Source organism: Equus quagga, chromosome 12, assembly GCF_021613505.1.
Source record: "Equus quagga isolate Etosha38 chromosome 12, UCLA_HA_Equagga_1.0, whole genome shotgun sequence".
In the NCBI taxonomy this organism is placed as follows: domain Eukaryota; kingdom Metazoa; phylum Chordata; class Mammalia; order Perissodactyla; family Equidae; genus Equus; species Equus quagga.
This window is the reverse complement of record NC_060278.1, coordinates 41,002,313-41,020,741: the sequence shown is the minus strand read 5'-3', so window position 1 is coordinate 41,020,741 and position 18,429 is coordinate 41,002,313. Positions and strand designations below refer to the sequence as shown.

The window sequence follows — 18,429 nt, the reverse complement described above, 5'->3', positions numbered from 1 at the left end:
TCCTTCCACAGGGGCAGTTGCTCGTCCTATATGTCCTTGAAATCCTTCCTTCCTTCTCTCCGCCTGGGAGGCAGGATAACGTAACGGTAACTGCACAGGTTTTAGCATCAGAGAGCCCTCGGTCCGAATCCTGGCACCGGAGCAGTGATCTTGGGCACGCACTGCAGCCGCTTTTGGTCTCAGTTCCTTCATCCCTACAGTGGGGACAATAACAGTACCTACCTCATGGGGTGGCCGAAGGATTCAACAGTAAAAAGCGTGTACAGCATGCGGCCCAGTGCCTGACGGAGCGAAGCACGCAGTAACTGGTGGCTCTTATTATAATTATCTTGGCCACAGCATTTACCACGTTGTAATGCAGCGATCATTACGTGCTTGTCTCTCCTCTCGGCCAGAACCTGATGAGGACTGGAGCTGTGTCTTGTGGATTTTTGTATGTCCAGGCGCTAGCCCTGTGCCTGTGTGTAAGAGATGCTCACTGAACGTCAAGTCCGTGGATGGGTTAACTAGTGAGTAGTTATCGGGATGGGATGCTGAAAGCTTTTATCCCCGTCGTGTCCATTGCCGTCGCCATCATCAGAAAGCCCTGGGAAGTAGCTGTTACCTCATGGAGCTGAAAGGGAAGCCACGCCTCGGAGCCTTCCTTCCTTCACTGCTTCCTCCCGGTCAGGAGGCTGCCTGCCCTCTGACTCGCTCGGCAGCTTGGAATCCCCAGGGGCTCCTGTCTTCTTCCTTCCAGCACCAGCTGCCTTTGTTCCCTTCAGTCCAGACTCGCCTCCCAGCACTTATCCAGGGCCGTGGGCACAGGTCAGGGCTGGGGATGGGCCTGTATCGGTGTGTCTCCAGTCACAGCCATAATGTGGGGGCTTGACTGGGTCAAAAGATGGTGAATTGTCTTCACAACTGGATAAATAATAGGCCCAAAGATTGCTGACGCCGGCCTTGTGGGAGCTAGGAATAGCGAGCTTCGGGCTCTGCTGTTGGTCCAGCTCAGTTTACATTTATATCAGGGTGAATGTGGATGTGGATATTGAGGACCTTATGTGCGTTAGGATTTGTAGTTGGGAGATAGATTATGTCTCAATAGATTGGCCTGATGGACCAAACTGAATAGGGAGGAAGTGAAAGGAACAAAGGTCAGTTCCTGCTCTCTGGTCCGCCAAATCCAACAACGTGTATGCAGAATGAGGTGGACTGAGTTTAACTGAAGCACATGAAACAGACACAGGGCTTTTAGGCAACGCAAGGTCAGTATGAGGCCAGGGATGTGATGTGGCCACAGAAAAGCTAATGAAATCAGGTTGCGTTAACAGAGGCACAGGCTACAGAAGAGAGGAGGTGAGTGTACTTTTGTCTGTGTGCCAGCTGACCTGACCTTGAATATGGTGTTTAGCTCTGACAGTCACATTTTAGTACAGACATTTACAACCTGTAAGGTCAATGGAGGGCAATCGGGATAACGAAGCACCTTAGCGCCGGTTTATGTAAATAACAGTCGGAGAGATTAGCTTGAGGAAGAAAGATTTGCTGGGGTCATGATAGCAGAAAGTACTTAAAGGGGTTCCTTGTGCTTCGAAGAGTGATTTGCTCCATCTTATGTGCCTCTGAAGCAGTGCTGTACAATAGGACTGTCTGCGAGGATGAGAATGTTGTGTATCTGAGCTATTTACTAGCTACTAGACAGGTGTGGTTTTCTGAGCAATTCATATGTGGCTACGAACTGAATTTTTAATTTAATTTTAACTAATTAAAATTGAAATAGCCAAATGTGGCCCCTGTATTAGTCAGTGCAGCTCTAGAGGGCAAATAAAAAAAATAGACCAGAGGTTGGCAGCTTTTTTATGTAAAGTGTAAGAAAGTAGCTGTTTTGGGCTTTGCAGACCATATGGGGTCTGTTGCAACTACTCCACTCTGCGGCAGGGTGAAAGTATACATAACATATAAACGAATTAATGTGTGTGTTCCAATAAAGGTTTATTTATGGAAACAAATTTGATTATAATTTTTACAGGTCACACAATATTATTTTTCTTTTGATTTTTTCAACTATTTTACAAGTGTGAAACCATTCTTAGCTCCCAGGTTGTACAAAAATGGGCGTCCGGCTGTGTCTGGCCCGCGGGCTGGAGGCGCTGACCCTGGCTTCTACTGTGGGTGGAAGCCAGGGGAGTCACGTGTAGGGTCAGCAAAGGAAGGCAGTGATCAATGAGAGGTAGCCGGAAATGGAATGAGCATCCTCAGTTAAGTGACGAGTTTCTTGTTACTAAAAGGTTCAAGTACAGGCTGGATAATTACCTCTCTGGCAAGGGATGATATAGAAATGTGTCTGTTTAATCCAAGTTATACTAGAATTTTCTCCTAATTCTGTAGGAGTATTGAAAGCAGGGTGACGTGACTGCTTTACAATTATACTGCTTCGCAGAGGGAAGTAAGCCGTTTTTCCTCTCTTGCTGCTTGCTCTCAGCCCCATGTTGCTGGAACAAGGACGCTCGGGGGTGGTGTGCTGTAGCAAGTCCCCGAGTGTTCAGGGGCCCATTTACGTGCAGCCTAGGAGGGATGCTGCTGACAGTCCACACCCTAAGAGAGGACACTGCACTGGCCAAATACCACCTCATCCTGTCATTGAGTCCCCTTCTGGGGACGAGGTGTCTGGGATTAGGAAGTTAGCTCTTTCTGTGGATGTGCTGTGTCTCCTGCTGTGGCTGCAGAAGGTTGCCTCCAACATTCTCCCCTCTGGACAAATGGGGAAACTTGTGGCTCTCTGGGGAGCTTGGAGTCTCTGTCCAGAATGAACTGGAGGCCCCGAGTCCAATGGATCAAGCTGTGAAGACTGGACCCGACTGTCCAGCCTGTGGACAGCTCGAGATCCGGTTATTGTTGTTGACTCTGCTTTCTTGTTTTTCTCTTCTCCCTTTTGCGTGACTTTTGTCTATTTTACTTCCAATCAGCTTCTGCGCCAAAATAAACAAAAAAAACCCCAGCCCTTCCTGTAAGCAGAGAATCTGAAAGTGCTGGTTTGAAGTTTCAGTTTTTTGTGCCTTTATCCAAACTCCAGCCTGCCCTCGCCACAGTAGAGTTTTCTCGACATCTTTGTGAAGCACAGAAGGCTTAAAACGTTTATTTGGGGGATTTTTAAATTGAGATATATTTGACACAAAGCACTGTGTAAGTTTAAGGTCTACACCACATTGATTGGATATGTTTCAATTGCAATGTGGTTGCCGTTGTAGCGTGGGCTAACACCTCTATCCTGTCACAGAATCATCATTTCTTCTAGTGTTGGGAACAATTAAGATCTAGTCTCTCAGCAAGTTTAATATTTATAATATAGTTTTGTTGTCTATAATCACTGTGGTGTGTATTAGGTCTCCAGGACTTATTTATCTACTAGTTGGAAGTATGTACCTTTAAGCAACATCTCTCCCTTTCGCTGTTTTGGGGGTTTTTAAGCATACACAGAAGCAGACAGAGAGTACAGTCAACCCCAAGTGTCCGTCACCAGCTTCGACAGCAACCAGCTCCTGGGCAGTCTGGGGTCATCTATTGCCCTCTTCCCACCTCCTGCGTTGTTCTGGAGCAAATCTACAGAAAGCTTTGACTTGCTGTACGGACTCACCTTGGTGCTAATATCTTGATTCTGTGTATTCTGTTTCAGATAATTGCCTTTGACGAGTTAAGAACCGATTTTAAGAGCCCCATAGACCAGTGCAACCCTGTGCATGCGGTAAGTAGTGGGTGCTGGTGACGGGCAGGGTGGCATCACCACAGGCCACCCAGGGCCTGTGAAGGAGGGCGAGGATTCGATGAGTTGGAGGAGTAGAGGACGTGCTCGGCACTGGCTGGACCTCCAGGCTTGGCTTAAGGTTGTCTAGGAGACTTCTCATTCTGGAGGCCTGCTGAGGTCTCGATTTATCTTGCAAGTCAAGTGTGACAGTCCTAGGAACCCAGGTGGGAAGGGTCTGCTGTGCTGTGGCCATGAGTCTCAAGGCCTTGTCTTGGTGTTTTTTGGTTACGCATCCTGAACAAAGAGACAGGCTCCGTGTTGGCCAACATGTTGGTAAGGGTCTGGGAGCATCCTTAGTGGTCGACCCCACTCTGTGCTGTGCCAGTTTCTCCGAGGGAGACTTGCCGGGTGGGTGGAGGTACAAAGCTCCCAGCCCCATATCTACTACCTGTGAGGCAGTCATCTAAAGGGCCTCTGTAGGCCCGAGGTCAGCTCACCTCCCACTGGGGAATCTGAGGCCGTCTGGTGGTTTGCTCCAGGTTTAGCATGTGAAGGACCCTCTGCCCCAGCGTGCGCTCCTCCAGGGTCTTAGTGCTCCATCTTGCTTGCCAGCCCATGCATGCTGCCCTCCCTTCTGTCCTGGAAGGGATGTAGAAAGAGGCCCTGATGCAGGGAGAGGAGGACCTCACTTCTGTGCGGGGTGGGTGTTGCTGTCCAGTGCAGCCCATGTCCCAGAGCCCGGGACCAACCCTGCGTGTGGACAGAGGCTTTTCCCAATCATTCTGGACCAGCCCTGCTGGGCTCGCAGGATGGAGCACACGCAGTTCGTTTGAGTGTATCTCTCAGTCTAAACTCACGGCCTGGGGTTGGTTGAATTCCTTCCAGCCCCTGGTTTCCAGGGCTAAGGCGAGTTTTGTTTGAATAGCTCTGTTGATATTTTCAGTCCAAAGTCGTGGAGAGAACACCAGCCTCTGCTGGTATGATACCATCACAGCCTGGAAGGCTATGGCGTCATTCTTTAGCGACAAGGACAAAGAGCTCTAGTCGCCGTAGCTGCAGGCTCCATAAAGAAGGCTGTGCTCTGAGGGAGGCACCCAAAGACCGTTTGGTGGGTCAGTCCTCAGCAGCCCCCTCTGTAAAGTAGAGGCTTATTACTGGACTTGTAGTTCTTTTGTTTTTACTGTGTGCTAGGAACTTTGTATGTGTGGTCTATAATTCTCTCAACTGCCACACAGGCGTCATTGACCCAAAGTATAGAGTCTTATCCAAGGACTCTTGGCTCATGGGTGGTGAAGTCAAGATTGGAACCCAGCTCTGCATGTCTTCCAACCCTGTGTTCTTCCCACCGACTCAACATTGTCTCTTTAAGACACTTGATTTTATCATACCCGAGGCCCGTTTTGGCATCAGATTCTTTGATTCTATGAAATAGAGCCAAACTCTTTCAAAATCAACTATGTAAAGCAGAATTTTGTTGCAAGTTGAAAGAATCCCTAAGATCCACTTGGAAACTTACTGTATCTCGTGAAACTTATCATTGTTAAAATCTGTTTTGTTTCCCTCTGCCGGCCTCCCCACCCACCTGTGATAACCAGGCTCCACCAGGCCTGAAAGGGTTGCATCCTGGGCCTCGTTTCTTTCCGGATGTTTTTGTGTTTGGCACCGACATCACACACCTGGCTCGTCTATATTGACCAGGTGCACGGTGCTGCCTTAGTCCGAGGGAGCACTTCCCTTTTGGAATGCCAGGAAAGTCAAGAGCCTGCTTTCCGTCCCTCCCAGTTGTTTGGGCTCAAATTAGAAAGCAGCTCATGGGGCCTGTCTGGTGGCACAGCGGTTAAGTTCGTGCACTCTGCTTTGGTGGCCTGGAGTTTGCTGGTTCCGATCCCGGGTGTGGACCTACGCACCGTTTGTCAAGCCATGCTGTGGCAGGCGTCCCACATATAAAGTAGAGGAAGATGGGCATGGATGTTAGCTCAGGGCCAGTCCCCCCCAGCAAAAAGAGGGGGATTGGCAGGGTATGTTAGGGCTAATCTTCCTCAAAAAGAAAGAAAGAAAGCAGCTCACTTAGGACACCTAGAGGTTTCTTGTATGATCCCAGGGTAAATGCCAGTGAAGACATTACATGGGTATTGCAGGTGACTGCTGAAACCATGAGACGTTTTCATGGAGCCCGTTTCCATCTTACCCTGGCAAGTTCCTTAGTTCCGACAGAACAGAGAAAATTAGGCCTAGCGTGAGTTCCCGGGAGCTTCTGTGAAAGGTTGCAGCCAGGACAGAGCTGCACACAGCTGGTGATCGGTAACTGTTGATGAGAGAATGAATGGATGTTGGAGGGGGGAGCTGTGTAGCATGGAAGCTGGAGCGCAACTGTTTACTCCCGTTATTAAAGCCACACTTCTAATTAGTTGATGAATTAATTAAGTAGCCTGGGCCTTGAAGGCCAGACATCTCCTGGACAGACGGAAGCTGCGAGGGAAAGGATTCTTGCCTGAGATTAAAATACAGTCCGTAAAAACCCTAAATGGAAGAGTATTCGACGCATTTCCCCAGTTCTTACGATGTTACTCCCTGGCAGGAGGTGAAACGCTTTGACGCCTCATTGAACTCATATTGGAGCCCTTCGGGCCTCTGAGGAGCCCCTGCAGTAGCATTTCAGGATCAGGTGGCTTGAAAAAGCTACTTTGCTGGTGGGTGACTCCAGCCCTGGAACGACTCGTGCTACAAAGAATCGCTGATCGATGTGATGCATTTCGAAATGAGTGTGCCTGAGGCCCGCTGGTTCTTTGGGTTTAAGGTCCCCTAAAGCTCCAAATATGGCTGCACCCTTTGGGTGGACCCCGTCCAGGAGGAGGAATGCTCTGTTTTACTTCTAGTTTCTCATGTGAGTGCTTTCCCTCCCTCTTTCTCCTGGGCATTCGGTGTCCCTGTGACGTAAGGAGAAAGGATGTCCTGCAGAGAGGCTCTGACTTGTGGGGGAAGGAGCTAGTGTGTGTCCTGTACCATTTTGGTGTATGCCTGGTATCTCATGCCTTTTCCCATTATTCTCCATTTAGGCAGCCTCGATGCCCAGCTGCGGGTGTGTGTTTGTGTGTGTGCAAGTGTGTGTATGTTGAGGAGGACGTGGTCTGTCTTGCTAGCCACATGGACACTCTTTTCTCTGGGCTTAAAGGATGCACAGGAATCACTGTATTTATGATTCCGTTAGGCAAATTGAAGCGTCCCAGCCACCTGTCTTCTCCAGATCTCTGAGGAATCTCATTAGCATCACAGCTACGCCAACCAAATTGCCTCAGTAATGAAGCACCGGGAGACGCCACAGCTGTGTTCCGAGTGGCTCCAGAAATCGAGACAGTCACTGCGAGGAAAAGAGAGCCAGCATTTGTGTGCGATGTGAGCACTATCACCTGCCCAGCCACGGGGCATCTTCCCTCGGCAGGGGGCCAGACTCCGGAGGTGGACTTCAACATCTTGAAAAGTCCTAGCCCGGGGGTGCTGCTGGTGTCTAATTTAGGGGGGAGAATTCTTCCTCTAAATGCAATCACTTTATAAAAATAAAAGCGGGGCCAACCCGGTGGCGCTGTGGTTAAGTTCGCATGTTCTGCTTCTTGGTGGCCTGGGGTTCGCTGGTTCGGATCCCGGGTACGGACATGGCACCGCTTGGCAAGCCATGCTGTGGTAGGCGTCCCATGTATAAAGTAGAGGAAGATGGGCACGGATGCTAGCTCAGGGCCAGTCTTCCTCAGCAAAAAAGAGGGGGATTGGCAGATGTTTGCTCAGGGCTAATCTTCCTCGAAAAAAATACAAAATAAAATGTTTAAAAAAAAAAAGAAAAAGAAAAGCAACGGGCAGAGAACTTCCCTCCTTTAGCCGCTAATCAGGGCACACATGCCCTTCGAGACCCGAGTCGGAGGGCTGGCTGCGAGCTTTAGGGCATTCGGTGAACACATGTGCCCTGTCTGCACTTTGGCCATCTTCCGGGTCCATGGAGGCTGAGCCAGACTTTGCCTGTAGGAAAACGTACAGAAACCTCCCCTGGGCTGAGAGAGAAGCTGAGCCCCTCCTGTTTGCTGGGAGAGTTTGGTTAAGAGCAAATGACTGTGACAAGGTAGATGGAAAAAAAGCCAGAAGCTCTTTTTTTTTTCTTTCTGTTTTATTGAGATGTAATTGATGTACCTTGCTGTATAAGTCTCAGGTGTACAGCATAATGACCCGACTTACATATATTGCAAAATGATTACCACAAGTTTAGCTGGCATCCATCACCTCCTATAGATACAAAAAGAGAAAAAAGAAAAAAGTTTCATTCCTCGTGGTGAGAACTTTTAGGATTTACTCTCTTAACAACTTTCAAGTACACCACACTGTGCCTCACATCCCCAGGACTGATTTACCTTCTAACTGGAAGTTTGCACTTTTGACCCCCTCCCACAGGTCCCCTCCCCACCCTCTGCCTCTGATAACCACAAATCTGATCTCTTTTCCTATGAGTTTGGTTTTTTCAGATTCTACATATCAGTGAGATCATACAGTATTTGTCTTTCTCTATCTGACTTATTTCACTTAGCATAATGCCCTCTGTGTTGTGGCAAATGGCAAGATTTCATTCTTTTTATGGCTGTTTATGGCTGAATAATATTCCATTCTCTGTGTGTGTGTGTGTGGGTGTACACCACATTTTCTTTATCCATTCATCCATCGATGGGCACTTAGGTTGTTTCAATGTCTTGGCCATTGTAAATAATGCTGCAATGAACATAGGGGTGCATACATCTCTTCGACATAGCGATTTCATTTCCTGTGGATGTGTACCCAGAAGCGGAATTGCTGAGTCACATGGTAGTTCTGTTGTTAATTTTTTGAGGACCCTCCATACTGTTTTCCATAGTGGCTGCACCAGTTTACATTCCCACCAACTGTGCACGAGGGTTCCCCTTTCTCCACATCCTCACCAACACTTGTTATCTCTTGCCTTTTTGATGACAGCCATCCTAACGTGTGTGAGCTGATATCTCATTGTGGTTTTGGTTTGCATTTCCCTCATGGTTAGTGATGTTGAGCATCTTTTCATGTACCTGTTGCCCACCTGTATTTCTTCTTTGGAAAAGTGTCTTTTCAGATCCTCTGCCCGTTTCTTAATTGTTTGGTTTTTCTGCTGTTGAGTTGTATGAGCAGAAACTCTTGTTGGGAAAAGCCACTGGGCGCGAGCATGCAAGCCAGCTGGCTGGGAGGGGTCTCTGGCGGTTCCTGCCTCCTCTACTGGGGGCTGGAAGTGGGGGCTTCTCTTGGTCTTTCAGCAGAATCTCTAACCTCCCCTCTCCCTTCTTTCTTGTGCATTCTGATAGAGGGAACGGCTGAGGAACATCGAGCGCATCTGCTTCCTTCTGCGAAAGGTCAGTGCAAGAGCTGCAGGCCAGCGGGTGGACGGTCACATGGTCACGGGTGGGCACAGAGTGGAATCGGCCAGCGAGGCTCAGTGCCTGCTCCAGTCCTGTCTCCCAGGAAGGCGCATGGCGGTGGGGGTGGGGGAGGTGGGAGCAAGTGATGATCCGTTCTTTGAAAAGCTCCAGAGGCAAGAGGAGCTAATTAAAAGGGGCGGCCATCAATCAAAGTGTCAGGGCAGCACTGGATGTTTGCAGTGCCCTCTGGTTGCATTTAGAGGCGCTTTCTCTTTGCTGGATGATGGATGGCGATTACAGCTGGCGCTGCCTCACAGCCTTTGTTTCTGTCTGGTGCTGGGCTCGGAAGTGCCCCCGCCCTACTCAGGGAAGTCTATCTCTGGATGCTGGGTTTCCTTTGAGGTTTCAGCCTGCCCCTCAGCTTTGCAATCTGATTGACAGCATCACTGGGAGTGTCAGAGGGGCGGGAGGGGAGGTGTTATTATAAGGGGAGCCGAGCATTCAGAGTTGCTCTGAATGGATGGGTAGTAATTTGCAGCTGCCCTACATGCGTTCAGGAATAGTCGTCTGTGCACGTGCAGCTCCAGCTTAGTATTTAGCACAACTCTGTGACATAGCTGGGGAACCCCTGTGCCAGAAAGACCGATCTGTCACTCTCCAGTCAGGAAAGTGCGTGCTTTTCAGCAAAGTGTAGAGAACAGCCGCTTGCGAGTAAAAAAAGCAGTGTCCATAGCCTTGAGCCAAAGGACAACTCTGACCCCTGTCCAGAGTGGATGGGCTACAGGCCACGGGAAAGCCACCTGCGGACCTAGAAGGAGTTTTTGAGGCTTATGTGAATAGGAGAGAAACCAAATGCCATGCCAACATTGATAGGAGGGAAGCAATTATGCAAGCTTTTGAAATTTTTTCTATATTTCAATAATGATACCTTTTGTTGGGAGAGAGAGCTTAATCAAGAAGTTAATTTTTCTAGCTAATTACTTGTACTTTAATATTTTCCAAGAAACTCATTATGTTAGAATGCCGCATCTTGTATGTCAGAGCAGCAAAGTATTCTCAGGTAATGAAAATACTAGTGACCTGAGGAATAAAGAATGATTAAGAAAAACCATATGACATTTGGTATTAAGGGTAATTCATGAATTTGTCTGTTATTTTCCCAGATAGTATCTTGCATACCAGTAACCTGCTCCAGCTGTCACTTCCATGGTCTCTGGTTTGTTCTTTAAGCCTGACACCTAAGTGGCCTTGAGTGGCTGAAGACTAAATCAGAGCTTTGTCTTTCAAACTCCACGTTGCCCTTTTTTCCCCATCCTGGATGTAGCATCCCGATTTCTCTGCAGAGCGGTAATCCATATCCATCACACTGTAGCCTAGCTCATCCTTCTGTATTCCCTGACCCTTGACTGCGGCCAGACAGTAGGCGATGGCCTGTGATGGCCTCTGCCACGGTCCTGCTGCCCACAGCCCTGGACCTTTCAAAGATCAAAGCCAAGGATATGAAAAAGTACACAGGCTGTGCAAGAATTAGCATTACTATTTGCAAATTTGCATATAGTTTGCATAAGTTTCTATAAACAGTAGACTGAGGTGTTTTCCTTCAGGAAACATGGTACCCCACGTACCTTTTTCTGTTTTTTGCACTTTTCATTTATTTCTTCTTCCCATGCTGCTGCCACTGCTGCTTCAGTGAATGCAATTGCTATTCATTGTTAGCAGGAAAGACCAGGGAGGAAAGTTCGAGAGAGACTCACGAAACACTGCCTTCAAGACTTTAGGTGTTGTCACTGTACCTGACCGTGCGTTCTGCAGCCTGACAGTTTTCTCTCTCCCACGGGAACCACACTGGCCAGTGCCCCTTGATGACCTTGAGGCTGACATAAGCCACTTTCCTTGTGGCATCTTCTTCCTGCTCCAGTGCTCTTGTGGTTAGCACACCTTTCCTTTCAACACCTGGCTCTGTTGGCTCTTCAGCTCTGTGTCTGTGTGTCCTGGATACCCGAGGTCGTTGTCGTTGATGTCCACATGATTTCTTTGTGGACGTAATTTCAAGTTTTCAGAGTTTTGGATGGTCCGTCCATTGAGGTCTTGCCATCCCTCACATGTTTTTTAGCTTAACTGGGTATCTGCATTCTCACAGACACATTCAGTACTGGGCATGCGGGTCTGAGTCCTCCCACTAGAATGTAAGTTCTGAAAGGACAGTGACTTTGTTCCGTTCACTGTCACATGTCCGGTGACACAGAAGGAAGAACAGTGTGTCGCCTGCTGAAGGTGCTCAAAAAATATTTATTCAATAAGTTAATGAAGGAGCGCTAAACTCCTGGCACTTCTAGAATCTGAGTCCTTCTTGCTGGGCCCACTGGGATAACAATCAGTAAGCTTTTCATTTCTTCATCTCCATAGTGTCCGTGATGCGCACAAAGCATATATGTTGCTACGTGTATGAGATTTGTGTTTTAAAATCAAATTGAACTCTATATTGTATTCATTATGACGCAGAAGGTTACCCTACGGTTTCTCCCATCCCATCGCTTTTCTTCCTGTTTGTGCCCTCTGCCCTCTTTGCAGTCTGTTTTGTACTAATATCTTTTCTCAGCCAATTCTGGTTCCTTCCACCGGAAAGGTCATGTAGGGGGTGGTGAAGTGCGCAGGTTTCTGCTGCGTCCCGATCCGGCCTCTGCCCTGCTTATCTGTGTCGCCCTCAGCGGGACTCTGAAGTGGGGGAATGAGAACAGAAACCTCCGTGTAGAGCTGTTGTGAGAATTAGATGAGAGATACATTTGCCTCTAGCCCATAAATGCCCCGTATGCATTACATGGTATTATTCTGATTGCTGTGACCCTCAGCTGCTGCCTGAAGCCCCTTATACCGTCCCCAGGCACACACTTGGTTCTGAGGCAGGCCGCACCCCCCTAGCAGCTCCTCCTGTTTTCTTAGGTCAGTGCCATTTGATGTTGGGCGCATCACGAGGTGGGGCCCCTGGGCCTCCGCCCTCTCGTCTCTCATTCTGTATGGGCTTCTGTGCTCAGATTCCCGAGCCGTGAGCACACGTTGGGGATGATGGGGAGGGTTAATGGGTCTAGTTGGCACTACCTTCCGAGAACTGTACCTTCCAAGAAATTTCTTGGAACTCATCTCCTAAACACCCCAGAATGTGCTGCATCTCAGCAGCTGATTGTTGTTAAACCACCTCCTCAGCTTTCTCGGGAGAAAGGAAGGGATTTTCAAAGCGGATCCGTTTTTAGCTCTGTAATTATCAGAAAATGTGTTCTTTGGGTAATTGTCTGAACCTCAGGATTCTTGTGTCGACTTGTGCTTGTGACTCATTTTTTCATGGCAAGAGCCGCTTGCTTCTTGCCTGTTCTCGCGCCCGGGGCACGTTACCGGCTCTGTGGGTCGCTGTGAAGTACAGGTTTGGGGCAGGAAGCACCCTGGAAGGCAGAGGTGGCTCCAACGGCTGCTTTCAGGCACATAAAAGGTCCTCGTTGGGGAGGAGACTGACTTGGGGCCTCCTGTTGCATCCCTAGAGATGCAGGGAATGGTTAGAGGAAATGAATTTGAGAGCCCGAGGTTGGAATGAGAATAAGAGAAACTTTCTCAGAAACGGAGGTCGTCAAACCTTGGATCGGTTGTCCCCGGGCTGTGTGACATGCTCGCCTCCCTCAGGCTGAGTTAGACAACCTAAGGTCTGAGGTGGTTTCCAGTTGGCCTGCCTGAGAGGGGTACTTAGTTGCATAGTTTGGGATGTCCCTTCTGGCATGACAATTCTGTGATTGTCCAGCTCACCCCCGATTTCCCCAAGAGTGTGTGTCCTGTCTTACCGCAGGTTTTCTGACATTCGTGGCTGTGAAAAGCTCTAGCGGATGGGTAACTTTTACTCTCTCCGTTGGGCAGTCACGCTGGGATGTGGAAGAGGAGGGTGAGTGGGCAGAGGTCGGGGTGGGTGGAGCGTTGAGTTTATTGGGGAGGTATAACCAGGCTGGATGGGGAGCAGGTGCTCCACGCTTAGTTCTGGAAAGAACATGGCAGGGATAAGGCCACAAGCGTTATGGCTAATGGCCACCTATGTCCTCCCCCTTTCATGCTTCTCAAGGTCACACCTCTGTCTTAGGGGAGGTGTCGTGGTGTGAAGTGAAGCTGAATGGTCGAAGCCTGACTCCACTGCAGGAATTTCATGCTGTGGTTCTGAAAGCAGGAGTTGGAGGCCGTGGGAAAGGGATATGACACTTCTATAGTGCAGGGTCAGTTTGTTAAATGAGAAGATTGCGTCATCGTGCCCACTTCTTCACCCTCCTCTGTTTCCGGGACTGGCTGTATAATTTGCAGGGCCCGGTGAAAAACGAAAGCGTGGGGCTCCATGTCAAAACATTATTAAGAATTTTATGAAGCTGGCAGCAGAGCACTCAACCAAAGGCGGGGCCCGTCCGAGTGTGGAGCCTTGTGCAAGTGCACAGGTCACATGCCCTTGAAGCCGGCCCTGCCTGCATCTATGACCTTTGCCATAGGATTCACAGTCCTTGCTTAATGCAGAGTATGTTTCTCCTCCCCACTGGCGTTGGGCTCTGCCATGTGATGAAATTTGTCCACTGGAATGTGAGCGGGCCCATGAGTGTGTACTGAGGCTTCAAGAGTCCCTGGGTGTTTCTGCTCTCCCTCTCGCACTTCTGACATTGCCGAGGCCAACCCACTGGTTCGAGGAGCCTGAGGGGCCCCTGTAACTCAGACAAGCCTGCCAGCTCAGGTGACCCCCAGTCAACCTTTAGGTACGTGAGCAAGTGTAAATGATTGTCATTTAAGGCCCTGAATTTTGGAGTGATTTGTTATGCAGCATTCTATGGCAATAGCTAGCCGAGACTGTGCCACTCTGACAAGGGGGAAAATCTTTTCTTTTAAAGTGGTTTTATTCTGTGCCACAGATCAGCCATTTGCTGACTCTACAAACTTATAAATAGACAGTTTTAGACTCTGTCCCAATTTCTTTGACCTGAGAGGAGGCTACTAAATGCATTTCTATACCAGAACTCAGAGAAGGACCTGTGTCGCTTCGGAGCACAATACTTGTCATGCATTAACTACTTGGGAAAATGGTGAAGACGGTGCCTTTACTCTAATTACGAGCACTCCCTGTCACAAGGGATTGACTTGACTTCCAGTCTTTGGGGCGTTAAGGCAGCTCTTCCTGCTGGGCTCTGGGGGGAATGGTGGGTTTTAACTGAGAGACATAATACAGTGACAGGGATGCAAACTCACGGGCTGCTGTGCAGAATGCCTTAGAGAGAGCATCCTTGTCTCAGCTCCAGATCAGGATTCTCTGCTGCTTGGGGGATTTCTAAAGCATGACACTGGGGATGGCTGCTTACATTCTTGAGTGACTACTGTGTGCCTCTTTTAATCCCCACAACCACCCTATGAAGTGGTCACTATTAATAGCCCCACTTAACCGATGAGGCAATCAAGGCTTAGAGAGGTTAAGTGTATATCCTGGGGTCTCATACTTCATCAGTTGGTAGAGCTGGACTTTGAAGGCAAATCTGTCTAATCAGAGTCCACTTTTTTTTTTTTTGGTGAGGAAGATTGGCCCTGAGCTAACATCTGTTGCCAATCTTCCTCTTTTTGCTTGAGGAAAATTGTTGCTGAGCTAACATCTGTCCAGTCTTCCTCCACTTTGCATGTGGGACGCCACTGCAGCATGGCTTGACAAGTGGTATGTAGGTTCGTGTCTGGGATCCAAACCTGTGAATCCTGGGCCACCAAAGCGGAGCATGTGAACTCAACCACTACACCACTGGGCCAGCCCCAGAGTCCACGTTTTTAATCACCACATTATAGGGGAAATTGTTGATTCTCACTGAAACACCCTCCTTAAGGACCAGCACTACAGTCCTATTCCTGAGCTGTTTTAAAGGGAAGATACGAACACCAGAAGTCACAGAGGGCCTCAGAGACCCTGTGATATGCTTGGCTCACCCTTGATGGGGCCACGTGCATCCTTTTAAGGCTCTTTTCTAATTCCGTTTAACTTCTTGGGAGGATGGTTCACCCTGGAGGGAATGTTTGAAGAACAACAAAAATATCCTGGAACAAAACTTGCCACTAGTTCAGAAACTGTGTCTCATGTATAATTTATTCTCAGATGCCTTCTGTGGCAAAGTCCTTGTTAGTCAGAGGGAAAGGTGGGACGCTCTACTCGCTCTCTAAATAATGGTGCTGTCACGCTGTTGCTGAACCCGAAGCTGGAGGGGCTGGGGCGGCGTCCTGGCTTCGCTTCACTCTCCTCCATGGCTGCAGCCCGGGCAGCAGAGGATTCACGGCAGCTCCCAACCACGTGGGCTCAGCTTCTTACTCGACTCTGGGCAGCTGGCCGACCCTGTTCTCTTTAGCTCTCTATTGCCTCCATAACAGAATATCAAACAAGTTTACAACAACCACAGTTTATATTTCTCATGAATCCCTGGGTCATCTGGTTGGTTCCACTGATCTTGGCTGGGCTTGTGGGGAGAAGGGGTGTTCTTCTGGTCTTGGCTGGGGCTCCTTCATCTGTCTGGCTGTCGGCAGATAAATTTGCTAATCTAGGATGGCCTCAGCTGGGACAGTTGGTTCTGATCCACATAGCATCCTCCAGCCACTAAGCCCGGGCTTGTTCTCATGGTGTCATAAGACGCAGGAGAAGTCGTGGAAATGCATAAGCACTTTTTCAAACTTTGGTTTGCATCAAATCTACTGGTGTCCTATGGGCTGAAGCAAGTCACATGGCCAAGCCTGGAGTCATTGTGGGAGGGGCTAGAGTTATAGGGCAAAGAGCGTGGATAGAGGGAGGCCATTAATTGGCACCGTAACTGCCATCAATCTGCCACATAGCCATAGGAAGGGGATTCCGGTTCAGCGGTGGGGAATTTTGCAGACTTTCTCTAGGATGGTAACGTGGACTCTTAGATGTAGGGGGCCGCATCTCTATTACACTTGCTACACTGTATTATTGTCTCTGCGGATGCCTTCTTCTCCCCTTAGTTTGTGAGTTCCCTGAAGGAGGAACACAATGTCTTCCTCATCTTTGAACCCCCGGAGTTTAACACAGTGTGGGACACGAGGTTGATGGCCAGCGCATGATCAGGAGGTGAAATACTAGAACTGCAGTGGCCCTTAGAGGACATCTAGCCGGATCCCTCATTTTCAGGCGGGGAGATTGAGACCCAGCAGATCAAGTGGTGAGATGCCATCAGAACCGGTGTGTGTGGGCTCTTGGCCAGCTCGTCCACAGTGCCCTTTTCAGTGTCTGAGGTCCCTGAAACTGGACAGAACCCCTCTCCACTGTAAGCTCTCCGGGGGCAGGAACCAAACCTTCCTTGCTCACGATTGTTTAATAGGGCCAAGCACAGTGTTTTTGCGTGAGTAAATGCCACTTCCCTCATCCCTGCCCCATCAATGGCCATTTCGCTGGGAGTGGCATTTACTGTGTCTTCCCCGCAGGGTACAAGCCCTCACCAGTTTGGTATGTGATGGGCCTGGGAATAAGGCCTCACACCTTTATATTCTGGAATTCCAGACAAAGTTGTGGACAAGAGCCTTGGTTATTTCCAAAGGAGCAGGTCCCAGCGAAGTGGTCTGTTCTAGCTGGAGTCTTGGGAGGCAGGCCCTGCTCGGGTGCGTTATCATCTGCCACAGGATCACGAGTATGAGGGGAGGACCGTGAGCCGTGCTCCGATGAATCTGCTGCGTCTTCTTCCCATCATGACGGCTGTGTGGGAAGCTCGGTCCTACTGTCGTAAGCGGTGGCCTCATTAGCACTGTGGCTGTTTCAAGACTTGGCTTTCACACTTCTGACTGTGTGTGAGCACCCCTGAAGGTCAGCCATACGTGGTAATCTGCAGTATGTCTGTACCGTGAATTTGATCCTGCACGTTCTCAGGCTAGTGGCACGAATGTGTTACTTAGCTGCTGAGTGAGTCTAGCCAGATGCCCTGCACCCTTGTTTCAACATGGCTTTGATGTTCTCCACTCATTATTCTGCACCCAGCAATTCTCGTGAAATGCCTATAGAGCACTTGCCATTTCCGGGGAGACTTTGTCTTTGTTGTGAAAAATCATATGCCAGCGTAGTATCAGGAAGTGGCAGATGTCAGAGTCCCTGTGCTTTTGTGTTGTCATTAGTGAAACTTGTGGTTTCTAATCATTTTGCGTATCAGAATCCCCTGTGGAGATTTTCCAAGTCACATCTGCTTAAGAACCACTTCCAGAAATTTGCTCCAGTGGCTTTGGGGAGGGTCCAGTCATCTGTATTTTGAAAATGCACCCAGTGTGCTTCTCAGGGGTGGCGGAGGCGGAGAAACACTCTGTGAAATGTTGGGTGACGTGGATGGTTGGTGGATGTGCTGGTGATTTCTAAGCAGCTCCCACGATGGCTCCCTGGGGTCTGGAGAATGAGATCTGTGGAGGGAGAGGGAAAAGGGAGGAGAGCTCCACCCAGAGAGGTTGGCAGTTAGCGGACAGATGGGGCCAGCTGCCTACTCCTCTGCGGACCGCCCCAGATGAGCTGAGCCCTGGGCTCCCGGTGCATCTCCCCAGCCTGCTCTGTCCTGGCTGTGTGTGGAGCGAACATCTTCCTGACCCAAGACATGATGGAAGGTTGGTTCTGATGGAAGGCACAACCAGCTTCACAAAGGGAGGAAGGCCAGTGGCCCTCGCGTTGGTCGGGGGAGGAATCCTGAAACTGTCAATGACCTTAGGGTGCATCATCGAGAATGGCCCCCAAACTTGGCTGTGCCTCACATCGTGTCTGGAGAGGTTATTAAAAATACAGATTCCTGAATGCCCCCCCCCCAACCCCTGTGATGGTTAACTTTATGTGTCAACTTGGTTGGGCCATGGTGCCCAGATATGTGGTCAGACATTATTCTAGATGTTTCTGTGAGGGTGTTTTTTGAATAAGATTAACATTTAAATTGGTGGACTCTAAATAAAGCAGATTGCCCTTCATAATGTGGGTGGGCCTCGTCTAATCAGTTGAAGGCCTCGATAACACAAAGACTGACTTCCCCTGAGCAAGAAGGAATTCTGCGGTAAATGTCATTCAGACTTCAAATACAGCATTGGCTCTTCCTGGATCTCCAGCCTGTCAGCCTTCCCTGCAGAATTTGGGCTTCACAAACCACTGCAATCTTGTGAGCCAATTCCTTCAAATAAATTTCTTTCTATATATATGTGTTTGAGTGTGTTATGTGTGTGTATACACATCCTGTTGGTACTGTGTGTCTGGAGGACCCTGACTAATATACCCTCCTCGATCCTGGGAAGTTCAGGTTCAGT

General features: G+C 49.0%; 1 protein-coding gene across 2 annotated transcripts in view; it reads left to right on the top strand.

Annotated features, from left to right (window-relative positions):
* The window catches only part of CNIH3 (cornichon family AMPA receptor auxiliary protein 3), a 106,203-nt gene that overhangs the window by 44,814 nt on the left and 42,960 nt on the right, over nucleotides 1-18,429 (top strand). The window contains exons 2-3 of one of the 2 annotated variants that reach the window (XM_046679583.1): nucleotides 3,656-3,724; nucleotides 9,070-9,117. In XM_046679583.1, the coding sequence (XP_046535539.1) occupies nucleotides 3,656-3,724; nucleotides 9,070-9,117 (117 nt within the window). The remainder of the gene's footprint in view (nucleotides 1-3,655; nucleotides 3,725-9,069; nucleotides 9,118-18,429) is intronic. The other variant, XM_046679584.1, reaches the window with a different exon arrangement.